Source organism: Pyrus communis, chromosome 3 (assembly GCF_963583255.1).
Source record: "Pyrus communis chromosome 3, drPyrComm1.1, whole genome shotgun sequence".
In the NCBI taxonomy this organism is placed as follows: Eukaryota; Viridiplantae; Streptophyta; class Magnoliopsida; order Rosales; family Rosaceae; genus Pyrus; species Pyrus communis.
The window spans coordinates 20,451,239-20,467,626 of NC_084805.1; the positions used below are offsets into that span (position 1 = coordinate 20,451,239).

A 16,388-nucleotide genomic window follows, 5' to 3' on the forward strand; every position below is an offset into this window, starting at 1 on the left:
CAGCCAACTCTCCTGCCGTCCATCCTCCACTGGTGGTCGAGGCGGCCTCTCGACCATGTCGCCCTACAGCGGATCGCGGCAAGAGACCCATGGCCGATCCTAAGGCAACGGCCGAAATGCCGATCCATCCGCAGGATGAAGACCTTCCCATTCCTCCTCAGGAAGTCTCTTCGGCCTTTGTAAGTCTTGTTTCTTTTGTGTTGATTTTATCATGACACATGTTATTAAAGGACTATTAAATGTCAGGTGCCCGAACGTTCATTTCACCGACAGGCGTTGTCTATATTTCCTGGCCACCGTCGTGGCCATCAAATGTAGATGACCTCCATCGGCCGCGTGAATTGAGAAGCGGTCTAAGGCACTGGGCTCGGCCATTAAGTTCCCTGGGTTCGAGCAATGACCCAGAGGGCATGGCCGAAGTCTCCTCTCGGCAGGTCTAAAACAATCCATTTGTTATGCACTATAATACGACGTCTTTTTTTTTTTCTTACAAAGTTTTCCTTTTATGTACAGTCATCGTGGGAAGTGGAGCTCGACGCTCTTCTTTAGAGCACGACTGGTGAGGCCGGCTCCTCTGCTGCTCCTGCCGAACCAGCGGGAGTCATGCCCGAGGCCCAAGCCTTCGTGAAGCTGCACGAAGTCCTGTCTCTCTCTGCCTCCCAAGTTCTCCGATGTAAGGGTCTTGACTCCGTTGGGGAGTGTCTCAATGACCTCGCCAGCAGCGGTTACCTGAGCACGGAGAATATCTCATTCCTCACCGACCTCTTGGAGCGGACTCGGCAACACTTCCATATTTTTGAACGAGCCCTACAAGCCGATGACGACTTGAAGGCGGCCAAGGTCGCGCAAGAGGCTGGCCGAGCTGAGATGGAGGCAATCAAAGCCAAGAAAACGAAGCTGACCGAGTTTGATCGCCAGATCTCTGACCTCCAACGTCAAATTTCTGACATTCAACGGCAAAGGTCTGCTGCCGCTTCCGAGCTTGAGAAGGACTTCAAGGCCAACAGGGCTCGGCTGACGGCCTTCGCTGCCGGCGCACGGCACATCCAGCACCTGCAGTTCAATAAAAAGACGAGGCAGGCTGAGATAATTTTGGGCGAAGCGAAGTGGTTGGAGCTAAAAGCTGCCCTCGAGACTTTCCTCCCCTCGACCCCCTAGGAATTTATCATTGTATTTGTTCTCTTATTATCAATACAATGGTTCTTTTTCTATCAATACAATGGTCTTACTATCAATACAATGGTTCTTATTTACACAATGGTCTTTTACTCTTGCATTTCCCATGTAATTGGATAGTATTTTTTTAAAAACTTTCCATTAATCGGCAATTTATGAACTGAACCCGCCCGATCTCTGAGATGATATGCCCCCTTCCCGAGGACTTTGTGAACGATGAATGGCCCTTCCCAATTCGGCGACCATTTATCTTTAATCCCGACAGGCAACACAGTTTGCCAGACCAATTCTCCTTCGCCGAACATTTTTTGTCTTACACGCTGGTTATACGCTCGCTCGGTAATTTTCTTTTGTGCTATCAATAAGTTACCCGCGTCGATTCGATTTTCTTCTAAGTCTTCTAATTCTTGTCGCATCTCTTGACTATATTCGACACTGAACAAACTACTCTGATCGATTACTCGTAATGAGCTTATACTCAACTCGACCGGTAACATAGCGTCGTGTCCATAAGTTAACACGTAAAGAGTGGTTCCAGTGGCCGACCGGGGTGAAGTTCGGTATGCCCATAATGCTTCATTTAACTTCAAATGCCACAACCCAGGTTTTTCTCTTACCATTTTTTCGAGGATGCCGATCAACACTTTATTGCTTGCCTCGGCCTGTCTGTTTGCCTGAGGGTAGTACGGTGTAGATTGCTCAAGTCGGATATTCAAACTTGCCGCGTATTCCTTAAACCTATCGGCCGTGAATATGGTGCCATTGTCCGTTATGATCGTTTCTGGCACGCCGAATCTGGTCACAATATTCTCCTCTACGAAATTGCATACCTCTTTGGCCGTTAATTCGGCGTATGATCTTGCCTCGACCCATTTAGTGAAATAGTCAGTTGCTACAATTATCCACGCGTGTTTCGCCGCCCCCGACGATGGAGTGATTTTGCCAATTACGTCCATTGCCCATCCCCTGAACGGCCATGGTTTAGTAACCGAGTGGAGTAATTCAGCCGGGGCTCTCTGCACGGGTCCATGAACTTGGCATGGTACGCATCTTCGTGCATATTCGATGCAATCCTTTAATATACTGGGCAAAAATAACCGTGTCGTCGAAGCAACCAGCGCATCTTTCGTCCAGATTGGTGTGTCCCACAAATTCCTTCATGTACCTCGGCCATTGCTTGGGCAGCCTCGTGTGGGCCGAGGCACAATAGTAGTAACCCGTCCTTACCCTTGCGGTATAATTCATTTTGGTACGACACGTAATTCGTGGCGAGGACCTTCATTCTCCGGTCGTGTTTCCTAGTGGGGTTATCGAGGTACCGTAACATCGTCTTTCTCCAATCATCTGGTTCTACCTCGATGACACATACTTCTACGGGGTCTCCTCGTTCTAGTAGGAATGGGAGTGACATTACCCTTGTGCGTATTACGTGTGCGCGCTGGAGAGTTTACCGATTGATCAAGGCTGGGTACGAGCGCAGACTTATGGCTGCAATTCGGCCTAGCTTGCCCCCCGTAAGTTATGCTCCGGAGGCGATCTGGGCGAGTTCGTCGGCGTCTGTGTTGTGGATACGTGAAATATGTTCAAATGTGATCCGTTCGAACGACTCAGCCAGGTAGGTGGCGACCATGTGATAGGACGCTAAAGTACAACTCATGCAACGAAACATGCCGTTCAGTTGGTTAATCACAAGTTCGGAATCACCGAGGACGAGAACGCGGGAGACCAGTAGATCGTGTAAAACGTGGAGGCCGATAATGAGGGCTTCATATTCGGCCTGATTATTTGTGCAGTTGAAATCCAACTTAAGAGAAAAATACCATCGGCAGTGGTCAGGCGACTGAATTGCAATACCGACACCAGCCGAGGTCAAAGTACTGGAACCATCAAAATGCATAGTCCAATGGTTATCGCGTGTGGTGACTAAACCGATGTCGACGTCGCCGCCCTCAAAACCATAAAGGGAAGGGTGTTGGGCCAAGAAGTCGGCGAGAGCTTGCCCCTTGACGGCCTTTTGGGGTACATACTGAAGGCTGAACTCGGATAAGGTGAGTGTCCATTTCCCGATTCGGCCTTTGCCAATGGGCCGAGTGAGCATGTAACGAATTACGTCTGTTTGGGCGATGACCTGCGTAACTGATGGGAGCATGTAATGCCGAAGCTTGGATGCGGCAAAAAACAAAGCTAAGCAAAGTTTTTCGACAGGTGAATAATTGAGCTCTGGTGAATTCAGATTTCGGCTAAGATAAAAGATAGCTTGTTCGCGCCCTACATTGTTATCTTGCGCGAGGAGACAACCAATGGATTCAGCGACTGCCGAAATCTATAATTTAAGGGGTTTGTTGCGACAAGGTGGAACTAGCACGGGTGGGGTGGAAAGGGCCACCTTGATTTGCGTAAATGCAGTTTGATGCTCTTCGCGCCATTCAAATTTGTCGGTATCCTTAAGTTTAAGGAGCGTAGAGAATGCCTTCATCTTACCGGCTGAATTAACGATGAAGCGGCGGAGGAAGTTTATTTGCCCGAGTAACGACTGGAGCTGTTTCTTTGTTGTCGGAGGTGGGGCGCTAATGATGGCGCGGGCTTTATTTTTGTCGACTTCGATGCCGCGATGGTGCACCAAAAATCCTAGGAAATTACCGGCCGAAACACCGAAAACACACTTAACCGGGTTCATTTTGAGATTATTCTTGCCGCAGATCATCCAGGTGCGTTTGACGGCGTTTAGACTTTACCACCACATCATCGATATAAACTTCGACGATTGTACCGATTAAGTCGTGGAATATCATATTCATGGCTCGTTGGTATGTGGTGCTGGCATTCTTGAGGCCGAATGGCATGACTACCCATTCGTAAGTACCAAGTGCCCCAGGGCAACGGAAAGCCATCTTGTGGATGTCGGCTTCGGCGATGAAAATCTGGTTGTAACCCGTATGGCCGTCCATAAAAGATAGCAGTTCATGATTAGCTGCGGCATCAATTAGCAAATCTGAGATTGGCATTGTATATTCGTCCTTGGGAGTAACCAGATTTAGATTACGGAAATCGATGCAAATGCGAAGGGTACTGTTTTTCTTCAACACTAGGACGATATTGGCCAACCATTCGACGTACCGAGCAGTCCTAATAAACCCAGCTTTTAGAAGCCGAACTAATTCTTCTTTAATGCTGAGTTGTACCTCGGTCGAAAATCGGCGAGGAAGTTGTCGAAAAGGCTTACACCCGTCCTTGATGCGTAGCTCATGCTCTACCAGGTTTCGATCGAGGCCTGGCATTTCATGGTAGCTCCACGCGAAGCAATCTTTAAATTCCTGGAGTAACTTACGGAGTTCGACCTTCATGGACGGTGGGAGTAACGCGCTGATAAACAATGTTCGAGGATCATCGGCCGTGCCTACATTAACTTCTTCTAATGGGTCATTGACCTGGGGCCGATGGTCTTCGAGTTTGGCCGGTGCGGCCTGAACTTTATCGAAAGAAAGAACGGGGCCGTTATCCGCTTCGGCCAAAAATTCGATTAAATTGATGCCGGAATTTGGTTGCTTGGTAATGGCGTACCAATGGACTAGCAGACGTTCCATTGTAGATGAAACCGCGGCCTGACGCCGTTCTTGCTTGGTGTTATCAATCATCGGCATTGGTGACTAAATCTGCCAAGCCAAGTCTCGCCGAATCCTGTTGGACAGTCTCAGCGCCGACCTCAATCACTTTCTGTACCGAAATTCTCGTCGACCGCCCATCCTCGTTAAGGCCTTAGAGGGTGATGTAGCCGACGTGATCATCGTAATAGCGAGCCTGAATCATGTTGGTTTCAAATGGTTGGTTATCGGCTGGGTGGACTACGACCGAGTTGCCATCCCAAAAGATGAGGACTTGGTATAGTGATGACGGAATGCAACTGGTTTGGTGGATCCAGTTGCGGTCAAGTAATGCGTTATAGTCGGTTTTGGAATCAATTATAAAGAATGCCGTCATGTGTTGACGACCGGCAATGCTAACTTCCAACGGGAGCACTCCTTTGGTCTGAGACTTGTCACCAACGAAGCTACTCATAGTGATACCTGACGGAATGAGTTCATTATCAGAACGGCGTAAAGCCTTCATGTCGGACATCGGCATAATGTTGACTGTGGCTCCACAGTCGACAAACACTTTAGAAATGGGAAATCCTTCGATGTGAGCCGTGACGTACAACGGCTTCAGGTGTTGGAGATTAACCGAGGGGGAACGGGGAAGTAGTTCGGCCAAAGCCGCCTTAAGGTTGTCCCCGTTTTGGGCTTCCCTGTCGTCGTCGTTTGCGACAAAATCTACTTGTGTTGCTTCCTCGGCAACCACGTCCCCGTCCAAGAAATTTGACTGGTGGGTACTTGGTTGGAATTCAGTTGGTAGGACGTGGACCATACTGATCTCCATATGTTCGAGGACCGAGGGACCTATCGGATCGTGGTCGTCGTCTTCCGCAGAACTAACCATAGTAGCAGTTGGCGGAACATCCTCGATCGAACTTTTGAGTGCCTCGGTATGAACCAGCATCTGGGGCGTGTTGACCAAGTCGAGTCTGTTTTGGCTATTTTCCTCGACTATGTTTACTGCCGAAGATTTATGTTGGTCCTTCATTACACGAGCTCATTCTTCATAGGCGATACGGGCATTCCTCGTGTCTAGATATGTATCCAATAGTGTTATCCGTTTTTCCTCGTCGGCCGTGAGGCCGAAGAGAGATACAGCCGAGAAAACTTCGAAATGATAGCGCAAATGCTGAAGGTCTTCGAGTGAAAAAGGTAATTCGGCAGCGTCAATATCTGTGTAAGGATCGACCTCAAAACCAAGGACCCGAGCCTCCCGTTTATGTTGGAACCTAGCTTTGATCGCTGGGTCGGAAGTTTTCTGAATAATTTGTTCGGCATCAGGGCAAGTTAGAGCTAGGTCGAGGGCTTCCTAACACGCCTTGGGTAGTCCGTACAAGTCATTGGCGGAATATTTATTATGAAACTCTCGCATGTACTCTAGGGATTCACCGAGGAATGGAGGGTGTAAGTTACGTCGTATTTTGATAAACGGCTCACGCGGTGGTAACGGAGAAAGTTTCCTTTCGGCCTCTTGTTTTAAGTGCTCGAGACGAGCTCTCGTCTCCCCAGGCCGGAGAAGAAGCTTGATATGTTTCTCAGACTCTTCAATAGTGGTTTCGAAGCCAGGAGCCGCTACTTTCCTTCCTTCGACTAACTCGGTCATGATAGTCGGGGTTGGCCGTTCACTAATGTTTTCCACGACCTTTTTTGGTTGCCACTGGTGGGCAGGGCTGGCCTGCGCTTCTCGTCGTCGAGCCATGCAATCTATCCGTTGGCGGCGACGTTTTTGAGATTTAGACAGCGCCGTATATAAGCCAGTCGGAGAATTGTAACTGTATCAGTGTTGATCCGATGTCCTGGGTGGTTTGAAAGTTTTGCGATCGGCTGGTGAGCCCGAACTGTTGGTATTGCGCGAGTAATAATCATCATTATAAAAAGGTATGTCAAAGTCAAGACGCTGCCTGACCGGGGCCTGGTCTTTCGGCCGTACTTGTGGGTCGAGTCTATCAAACACTTGGCGTCGTGGACCTTTACCAAGTCCCTTCGGTGATGTTGTAGGGGTCATGGGGGGTGTTGAAGATGTCTTCTTCCCAGGTTCAACTGGTGTTTTACAATGGTCACATAAAACCTTTGATTCATGAGTTTCGTCGGAACTCGACCCCGTCATAGGCTCATCGGTGGGTGGCCCCGATTGTTCCGTAGGTGGTGCATTTGAAAATAAATCAAGCTTTAGTCTTGTTTGACCATTCCGTCTACGGATATGCTGCACCGGGACGTATTCGGCCTTCCCTTTGTTTTTAGGAAGATAAACATCCACCATACCAATTGTTGTTGAAGGGAAGGGATTGACGTCGACCGCCATCTGCTTTTCCGAAAATTTCAACTTTCCTTTCTCGATCCAACTTTGAATTGTGTCCCGGAATACAACACAATTATTGGTTGCATGCTTATTAGAATTATGATATTTGCAGTATATCTTTCCCTTTAATTCATCGGCCTTAAGGATAGTATGTCCCGGCCGAAGCTTGATGATTTTTGCTGCCAATAATTGATCGAAAATTGCATCAGCTTTGGTGATATCGAAAGTGTATACTTTCGATGACTTACTCATTTCCACGGCGCCCGAACGGGTTTTGGTGTCTTTGGAACTCACTTGAGCCAAAGCCTTGCAGACGTAGGGTTTATCTATTACTATCTCGGCCGCATCTACACTAGCATACTGAGGATCCTCACTTTCGGCCAATGCATAGCTAACCGTGGGATTCTTATACAACGTCCCCCGGGATGGTGAGTTCGATATCTTTTCTTCTCGGAGCAGATAATCATACTGTTCAACGTGTTGAGTAAGTTCGTACATATCTTGAATATTTGCCCTCAGAAACTTCTTTTTGTATTCCACGTCCAATCCATTGAGGGCGATCCTGACGAATTCTACTTCAGGGAGTGGTACTCGACACCAATTCCTGGCCGACTTAAACCTCGTTAGGTATTCCATTGGAGATTCGTCGGATGCTTGAGCCATCTTGGCCAACGATGATACGGACATCTCCATCCCTGGCCGATAGAATTGTTCATGGAACTTCTCGACTAACTCTTCCCAACTCTGCACGGAGTTGGGCGGGAGATTAATGTACCAGGCGAAAGCTGAGCCTGTCAGTGAAAAGTTAAACAGCCATAATTTATAGAAGTCGCTATTGACGTCTCCACACTGCGCTGTGAAACGAGCCACATGTTCTAATGAGGATAAAGACGATTCCCCGGCGAAGAGACTGAAATCAGGGATCTTAAAACCTCGTGGGTATTCAAACCTTTCTACATAAGCCGGGTAAGGATGGATGAATTTTGGAAACTTCGACCCCTTCTTTAAGGCCGAGTCAATCATTCTCTAGACTTCGGTCATGTTTACGGAAGCGGCTTCTTCTCCCTGGCTTGGTCCCTTGGATTTATTTCTCGATCCACCTCTTTTTTCTAAGGTGATTGGTTGCGGCCAGGCGGACCCTCTCTCGACTTGTATTGGAACATTCGTAGAAAGCTGCCGAGGTTGGCCGACCTGGCCATCTTCGAAGGCTTTACTAACCAACAGTTCAAGCATCCTGGTCTGTGTATCGTTGTTACTTCGTATTGCTTCTAGTAAATCATTCATCTTTTGACCAATCGACTGCTCGACCTGTCGATACTGTTCATCAAGTCCGCCGTTGGTGGATCGGAACCTTCCCCACCATCGTCGTCGCAATCTTCCACTATCCCTTCCACAAATATGCCCACCGTTTGATTCGGGACCGCTGAGTTGTGAGGTTGTCCGCCGAGATAGATTTCATTTTCTCGGCGTGTCACACTTGTGGCCTCGGGCGACGCAACAATGATTGGATTTTTTGCAGGGTGCAAATCCTGCCCAAGGCCTTGCACTGGTAAGTCAGCTGTTGACTTTCCCATGGTTTTTTTCTTCTTTACAGACCGTGTTTCAACAGTCATGAACTCCGAAGGTTTAGCACAAATGTCCCACAGGGCGTGCCAAAATGTTGACTCTAAAAATTACAAAACCTACGTGGCGCGTAGGCCGAGTAACTAACAAGCTAACTACGTCATTCGGTTCAATGCGGGGCATGCCAACTCGTCGGCCGAGCTTGGCCGAGGAGTAAAATTTGTTGATGTCGCGTTGAGCGCGTCGTTGACTTCTCTTTCTTGCGATTACGACCGAGGAAGGAACACTCTCGGTCTCTGGGTTTTATAGCCTGAAGACAAGGCTACTAATTCTGCGGAGTTCACAAATCGTCGGAGCCCGATTCGGTCACTGTGATTATATTCGTAAGAGTATAAGCACGCCGAATCGAGACCAAACTATATGGGCACAGGTACTCAAATGCGATGTATGTCTTGATGGTAAACATAGTTCGGCCGTTGGAATGCCGAACCCTGAAACTTACTTGCGAGTATCCAATCATAAAATCACTCAGCATCCAGCACGCCGAGCAATGCAATTCGTAACACCTGACTATGCCGAGAAGGCTAGCAAGGTGACCTCTACCAACAAGGGTTTGAAAACCCTTCTTGGTCGAGACTTAGATAGGTAACCGGTCAGCCTCGACGCAATGCTGTTTATCCAAACTGAAGGTGCTTCTCGATCGGCTGATTCTGCGGCAGCAGTGCTGTTTATCCAAACTGAAGGTGTGTCGGTAGAAAAAGAAAAGGAAAAATCTCAAGGTATTTGAGAGGTTTTGCGCAGGGCGATTGTATGCTGATTTTAAGGGGCCTTTTCTGTTGCATGATTTCTTGTATTTATAGCACCCCATTCCTTGAGACCGATTTGCATCCTGATCTGGATTGGGAGTCCTTGTCCCGTTTCAACTCTAACTCGAACAAACCTACTCCCACTGGGATTCTGAATTTTCCTTCTTTTCGAGGCTTTATTCTTTGCCGGTCGGGAATCCTAGTCGCACCAGGACTTCCTCGACCTTTCCTATTTATCCGGACTACTTAGGATAGGACTTGTCCGACCCTGCCAACTGACCCGGGATTTATCATTCGGCCCATAGTATTTGACATAACCTTGGGCCGAGCACATCCTGCTGCTCGGCCCAACAATATTATTTTAGGCCCAAACAGTTTGTTTTTTGCAATTTTTTATGTATGCGATCTTGAAGTACATACAAACATATTTGACGGTTGGATCGTTGAAACTAGTATCATGGAATGCGTATCCCATCAAAACAATAGATTCACTAACACTTAAGAGTTTATTCATACTTTCATTAAGTATAACATAAGATTTTATGGTATCCACTAGTGTAAATATTTTAAATTGAAGATCGAGCTCATTCACTATATTCATATAGGGTCAAGGAGTGTAGTTGTAATAAGGGGTGTGTGGATATCACCAAAGATCAATCCTTGGCGATGATACTGTGTTAATGATATAGAGAGCGAAGTCTTTAACTATTGCAGAAAGCTTAAGGAACAAGAAAGCTACGGAGGAAGGAGAGAGAAATTGGGGAAATGTAATTTTGTATTGAATGTATGAAAACTTAACAAAATTATTACAAAGTGCAGCAGCTTATATAGCTGCAGTGCCTTTCCTTACAAGCTAAATAATTATCCTAATTGTCTAAACAGTTGTAGCACCATATTACAACAAATTGTGATGAGTCCAATAAGATCTTCTTTGGATCCCCAGGATCCTCACCAAAGGGATCCGTGAATCATGTCCGTTCATCATACATTATGAGGTCCGTTTTTGTCAAGTACTGTTTGTGTTTAATTTTAAATAAAAATATTTAAAATAATTTCTGACTGCACGAAGTACGATGAACGGATATGATTCACGGATCATCGGGATCCTTACAAAGAGGATCCAACGGGAATCCGGATTTGTGATGAGTTGGCACTCTTAACAAACTATGTTGAGTTGGCATTTAGTCAATGATGATCAACAACATCCAAGTTTTTTTTGTTTAATGAGGCTGGAGTAGTAGAGACTAGAGACAATTATTATAACGTGATATTAGTCATATTAGAGGAAGGAAAAACGAGACTGGTTAGGTTTTCAACATCCTTTCTACCGAAGAATTGCTTGACACGAATCTTACGTGACGTGCTAATTAACACAAATAATATTAATAAATAATTGGAATTAGTGTGACGAAATATGAGGAATGGAAGGGAAAATGGGACTTAGGTTTTCAACGTTCTTTCTTCTAGAATGATAAGTCATTTAAATGATATTTTTTAGCATCCTCGACCTAGTTTTAAGCTTTTAATTAACATAATTAATTACACAATTACGTTTATATTGACTAATCTCGACACGAATCGATTCGAAATGGACACAATTGCTAACCCGAATTGACACCCCTAGATTTTAAAATATTGTCACTCCGCAAATATTATATAGAACACATACATTAGTTTGATTATATTATTCTCAACCTACGTTTTTGTATTAGGGTTAATTAATCCTGACTTGGATGCACCGCATTTGCCGCAACTGCTTGGATTCTTGCCATTTGGGGTCTTGCCCAATGGACAACTCGACTCTGTTGGTTTCCATTTAGCTATAAACTTTGTTTGGAGACGGCAAACAGAAAATAATTTATTGTTTAGTGACGACAAATTTAGTTTAACTCATTGTTTGGTGACGATTAATGAAAACAACTCACTGTTTGGACGGCAAAGTAAAGAAACACACCTCTCAATTTTTTATTTAGACTTTCTGTGCTTGTGATGAGAGTCAATATTCAATTCTTTTTAACAGCAGCAGTACAAGGAAGAAACTATCCATTTTACCCCTCATAAAATTAAAAGGAAAAAAAAAAAAGAAAAAAAAAACACATAAAGTTAAACCCATCCCACCCTCTTGCTTGCGACTCTGCGTAAGCAACGAATTAGAAAATATTTTCACTTCTTTTGTCGTGATCTAAGTTGAAGAGAGACATTAAGGAGGATATGTGAGAGAGGTAACGAAGGATGAGAGGAGAGAGAGAGTTGAGGGTTGGTGCAGCTTGGGGTGGTTCCGATCGGGATTCCAAATCGGAAAGCATAACTCAAATCCCAAACCAATCCTTTTTGGGATGGGATTCCGAAAATTAAAATTGAACCGAAATTTTGGTATTCTTGAATTACGGAATTCTCAAATTTTTTTTGAAATTTTTGTACGGTTTGTGTAAATTAAATAAACTTCAGAAATGAAGATATACAACCTATACAAACAATTCCCATTTGAGCATAATACAAAATTAAAAGCATGAAAACACAAAAAACAATAAAATCTGGGATGTGCTATTGACACACATTTTTTTACTTCTCACACACCCTTTTGACTTTCAACCGTTGATCGAATGAATTGAAGAAGATCTAAGGACATAAATTAATAAGAGGTGTGTGGATATCACACCCCTAAAATTTATACAAACAAAACTAAAAAAAGTAAAGGGTATGCGGAAATTAATCAAACATGAAGGCCAGAAATCTACAAAGATGGAATGGGGCAGCAATTGAGGCAATTGTGGAAAGAGAGTAGGTGCTGTTGTGGGTGCAACGGCTGGCAAAGGAGCCGAGGCACTTAACGGGGGTGGAGCACGCCTTAGGACAGGGGATAGTGAAGGAAGCTATTGGAGTGTGCTATAAAGCAAAGCTCGATTTTGGGTTGGCAGAGCAGACAAGTCAAGATAAGAGAGAAAGGTACATAGTGAGACTGTATAGAGTGAGGTGACTCAAGCGAGGTCAAGAAAGTCAGGGTAATGAATGAACGGTTGAGATTAAATCTCAACCAAATCTAACTATCTATATAATTCTTAACGCAATTAAAATTAAGTATATTTTGTAAAATATGTTTTGTTTTGGTTCAGTTTAGTTCGGTATTATCAAATGAAGGCATATGAGATCCCGAATCCCATACCAAACTTATCGGGGTTGGTTCGATTTCAAGTATTGAACAGTTCGGGATTTTTGGTTTGGGAAGTTTCGGTTCGGTTTATGGATGTTTTCGGTTTAATTCGGGATATCAATATTTTTTTCCAACCCTAGGTATAGCCACTAGAAAGAGGGTGGGTGTGGTGTGAGACTGGATTGAAATTAACTTAGTTGTTATATTCTTTCATTTTATTGTATATTAGCCTCTTGCGACATACATAATTATTTTCTCTTTTATATTTTGAATAAAATAAAAATAGATATGTCAGTAAATACTCCCTTCTGTAAGTAAGGTAGTTTTATTTTGTACTTTAACAATTTTTTCTTGTTAGTTAAATTGCCTTATTTAAACATTAATAAATAGAGGGGCATTCCAGGTATTTTGAAAATTTCACACTTTTTGCTTTCTCTCTTTACATATATAAGGGTAAACTTGAAATTTCATAAAAAAATATTTTGATATTGGGGGTAGGAAGAGATTAAAGATGTGTTTGTTTGGCGTACTAGCTTTCACTAGACTATAACGGACTAAACATTATTGTAGTTCCGTGTTTGTTACCTATATAGACTAACTTTACTGAAACTAGGAGGGACTCGCCTCAACTAAACGCATTCCTAGTCAGTCTTAGTGAGGCCCTCGAAATCGAGTAGATTGCTAAGACCATCTTTGATCCCTTTCGCCCCTACCTTATCCTTCTTCTTCCTCGCTTCACCCTTCTCTAGTTTGTCGTCTTTCCCCTCCTAGAAATCCCAATTAGGCTTTACTGTCTTTCCCCTCCCAGAAAAGTTAGCAACTTCGATCAACAAAGAGAGACAAACAAAGGAGAGAGAGAGAGAGAGAGCAATGAAGTCGCCATTCAAGGAGGAGACACTGAAGGGAAAGGTGGCTTTGTTGACGGGAGGAGCATTAGGAATCGAGCACGAGATTTTAGTTCAGTTGGGCAAACATGGAGCTTCGATTATCGTCATGGTCCGTTGTAAGCATGTCATTGACTTTGTTGTCAATGCCCTATGTTCCCAAGGCATTTATGTAATTTTATCACTCTTAAATAACCCATTTTTTAATCGTAATTTGCTCCAATTGTCATATATGATCATCTGGAGTATCATGTGTTTGTATTGTTTTCTTTGTTGTTGATTTTGTTTTATGGGTTTTGTTCAGTAACGCTTGTTTTATGAATTTTGTTTTTATGTGTGCAAAAGCATGTATATCACATTGTTGTATTTGTTGCATGCTATCGGATTTGAGGGTGATATGCGAAGTTTTGTATATGTTTTTCATGATTTGAAAATTATGAATGCAACAATGCTAGAAATTGCACATTGCACTTGAAGATTTTGATTTACAGACAATGGTTTCTTCAGATTTCTCACTCGTATGGAGACATGATCTTATTCAGTTGTGGGAAAATTATTAGCATGTTTGGATTCTGAGAACTTGTTTGGTTTTGATTTGAATTGTGCAATGTGTAAATCTTTGGTTTTGATTTAAACAATGAGGGACAGAAATAAGGAATAAGAGAAAATTGTAGTAATAGTCTCTAAACTTTAACTCAATTGGAGTAATGGTCTCTCAACTAAAAATCCATGATCATTGGTCTCTTAACTCATCGAAGTTGAGCGACCATTGCTAGCAAGGGTCCTTTCAAGATGACTCATTTTGACTTATTTGCCCCATGATTTAGCCTCACGTGCATAGCACGTGACTCATTTGGATAGAAGTTCTAACGAAGTCGACAAAATGGACTATAAATGCATGTTTTGATGAGTTAAAGTACCAATGGTTATGAATTTTTAGTTGAGAGACCATTACTCCAATTAGATTAAAGTTGAGGGACCATTGCTACAATTTCCTCTAGGAAACAATGAACAAAAACTATTGAATCGAAAATTGTTAGTGTTTTCTGTTTTCAGTTTGTATGACTTTCCTAGTACGTTCTTTTGTTATATCTCCCTCCTTTCTTTTATCCACTTTTCATCCCTCGGATTGTAAACTTTTCTACCAAATGTTGATACTCTTAGCCAAATCAATGCCAAGATAACGGATTTGAATCCCATCATGATCCAAATTTTTAGCCATTTATTATGCATTGTACGGTCATAAATCATTTGATTTTTTTATTTAAAATTAAACACAAATAATATTTATTTAAAATTAAACACAAATAAGATATGACAAAAACTGATTGTATAATATACGATGAACGGTTAGAATATGAAAATTCCTAACATATCCATGACCGCTCGGCAGCCTCAGATTTCACGCCTACCAATGAAAAGGACCCATAACACATGTTCTTAAACCCCACTTGCAATTAGCCCCACAACAACCAAATGATTCACATTGGCATACGATTTAGACGCAAACTATAATTATAAAAGACAACCAACTTTTGATAAATTAAGTAAAGATGTTGGGCCATATTATTCTTGAGTCACATCTCATAAGATCATAAAACCCTTATCTTAATTCAATTCAACTCCATCCTGGTCCCATCCACAATCAATTGAATTAATCAAATTACAGAGCCTTCAAGAAAAACGGTTTCCATTTTTATTAAAAAAAAATAAGAATTAGTTGTATCCAATCATTTTTTTATTTTTTATGTTGCACTTTATTTTTAAATAAAAAAATTCATAATAATTTCTCATTAAATAATTGATTTAGTTTTATTTGGGTATCTAATTTCTTAGAGGAGTTGGAAGGAGTGAGAATGATCAGATACAGCCAATACATAGATGCCATCATTGCGGCAAATCAAACCAATAGGGAACACAAAGTTCAAATCATCACCTCATTCTCGATTCCTCAAACTGAAGTTCGAAAGAAAAAAAAAACCCACAAAAAAGATGAACAAATCAAATAGAAAATTTAGGGTTTTGTAGTTGTACATAGTTTCGCCATCATCAAGGCGTTCAAACCAATAGGGATACGAACCTATTCCTCATCTCAACTCTGCCCCCACACACAATTTCAAATAAAAAACTACACACAAAAACAGATTTCTAGGGTTCTAAGCAGAAACAAAGATTAGGGTTTTTCACCAGCACCAGGAGAAAAAAGAAAACTACAAAAAAAGAAGATATCTAGGTTTTAAGCAGGAAGAGAGACTAGGGCTTTTCAGTTTGCAGCAGCAGAGCGGCTCCCGCCACTGCTATCCCAGAATGTGAAATTGTGATGCAACAGAAGCCCTAATGATTGGGTATTTATCATGAAAGCTTGGGCCTTTAGGGCAGCATCTGGCAGAAAAGTCTCGAGTCTCTATATGGGCTTGACCCGTTTTCTCAATCCAGCTCAACCTGCATTCGTTTACCCGTAAAAAACTGAAACGACTCGTGCTCTTTCTCATCGTGCCGTATGGGCTTTTGCTCTTTCCAGATTTTAATTTTGTGAGGTGGGTTAGCCTTTGATTTCTTCTTTTTGTCACCATAGGGTTTTGTTGAAATTCTTTTAGATTTTGTGGTAATTTTAGTTTTTTTTTTTTTTTTTTTTTTTTTTCTTTTTTAAACAAACGATATTATCTACAAGAAGAGAGTAGGCTAAGCCTCACAATGGGTTAGTAATAATTTGGTTCAAATTCACCTTTGACAAGAATCAAATCTAAGACCTCTCATATACAATTGAAGAGGAACGTCACTAGACCGTAATACTAAGTGACGTGATAATTGTAGTATTGACTTCGTAGGTTATGATGAGTCGTTGAAGGCCGAAGGCTGAGGATGAAGTGGCGGTGG

At 42.9% G+C, this 16,388-nt stretch overlaps 1 protein-coding gene and 2 non-coding genes across 3 annotated transcripts; all 3 read right to left on the reverse strand.

Moving 5' to 3' along the window:
• Nucleotides 1–2,695: 2,695 nt before the first annotated feature.
• LOC137728398 (uncharacterized) lies at nucleotides 2,696–3,325 on the reverse strand. Its single transcript, XM_068467196.1, has one exon. The coding sequence runs from the start codon at nucleotides 3,323–3,325 to the stop codon at nucleotides 2,696–2,698; it is 630 nt and encodes a 209-aa protein (XP_068323297.1).
• A 12,040-nt stretch (nucleotides 3,326–15,365) lies between these two features.
• LOC137730388 (small nucleolar RNA Z102/R77) lies at nucleotides 15,366–15,454 on the reverse strand. The gene has a single exon (XR_011068148.1). It is a non-coding gene; the product is annotated as a small nucleolar RNA Z102/R77 (small nucleolar RNA).
• An 83-nt stretch (nucleotides 15,455–15,537) lies between these two features.
• LOC137730389 (small nucleolar RNA Z102/R77) lies at nucleotides 15,538–15,609 on the reverse strand. Its single transcript, XR_011068149.1, has one exon. It is a non-coding gene; the product is annotated as a small nucleolar RNA Z102/R77 (small nucleolar RNA).
• Nucleotides 15,610–16,388: the final 779 nt, after the last annotated feature.

Bases quoted from the DNA above. Each gene is read 5' to 3' on its own strand.
- LOC137728398 (XM_068467196.1), bottom strand. From the start codon at position 3,325: ATGCTCCCATCAGTTACGCAGGTCATCGCCCAAACAGACGTAATTCGT.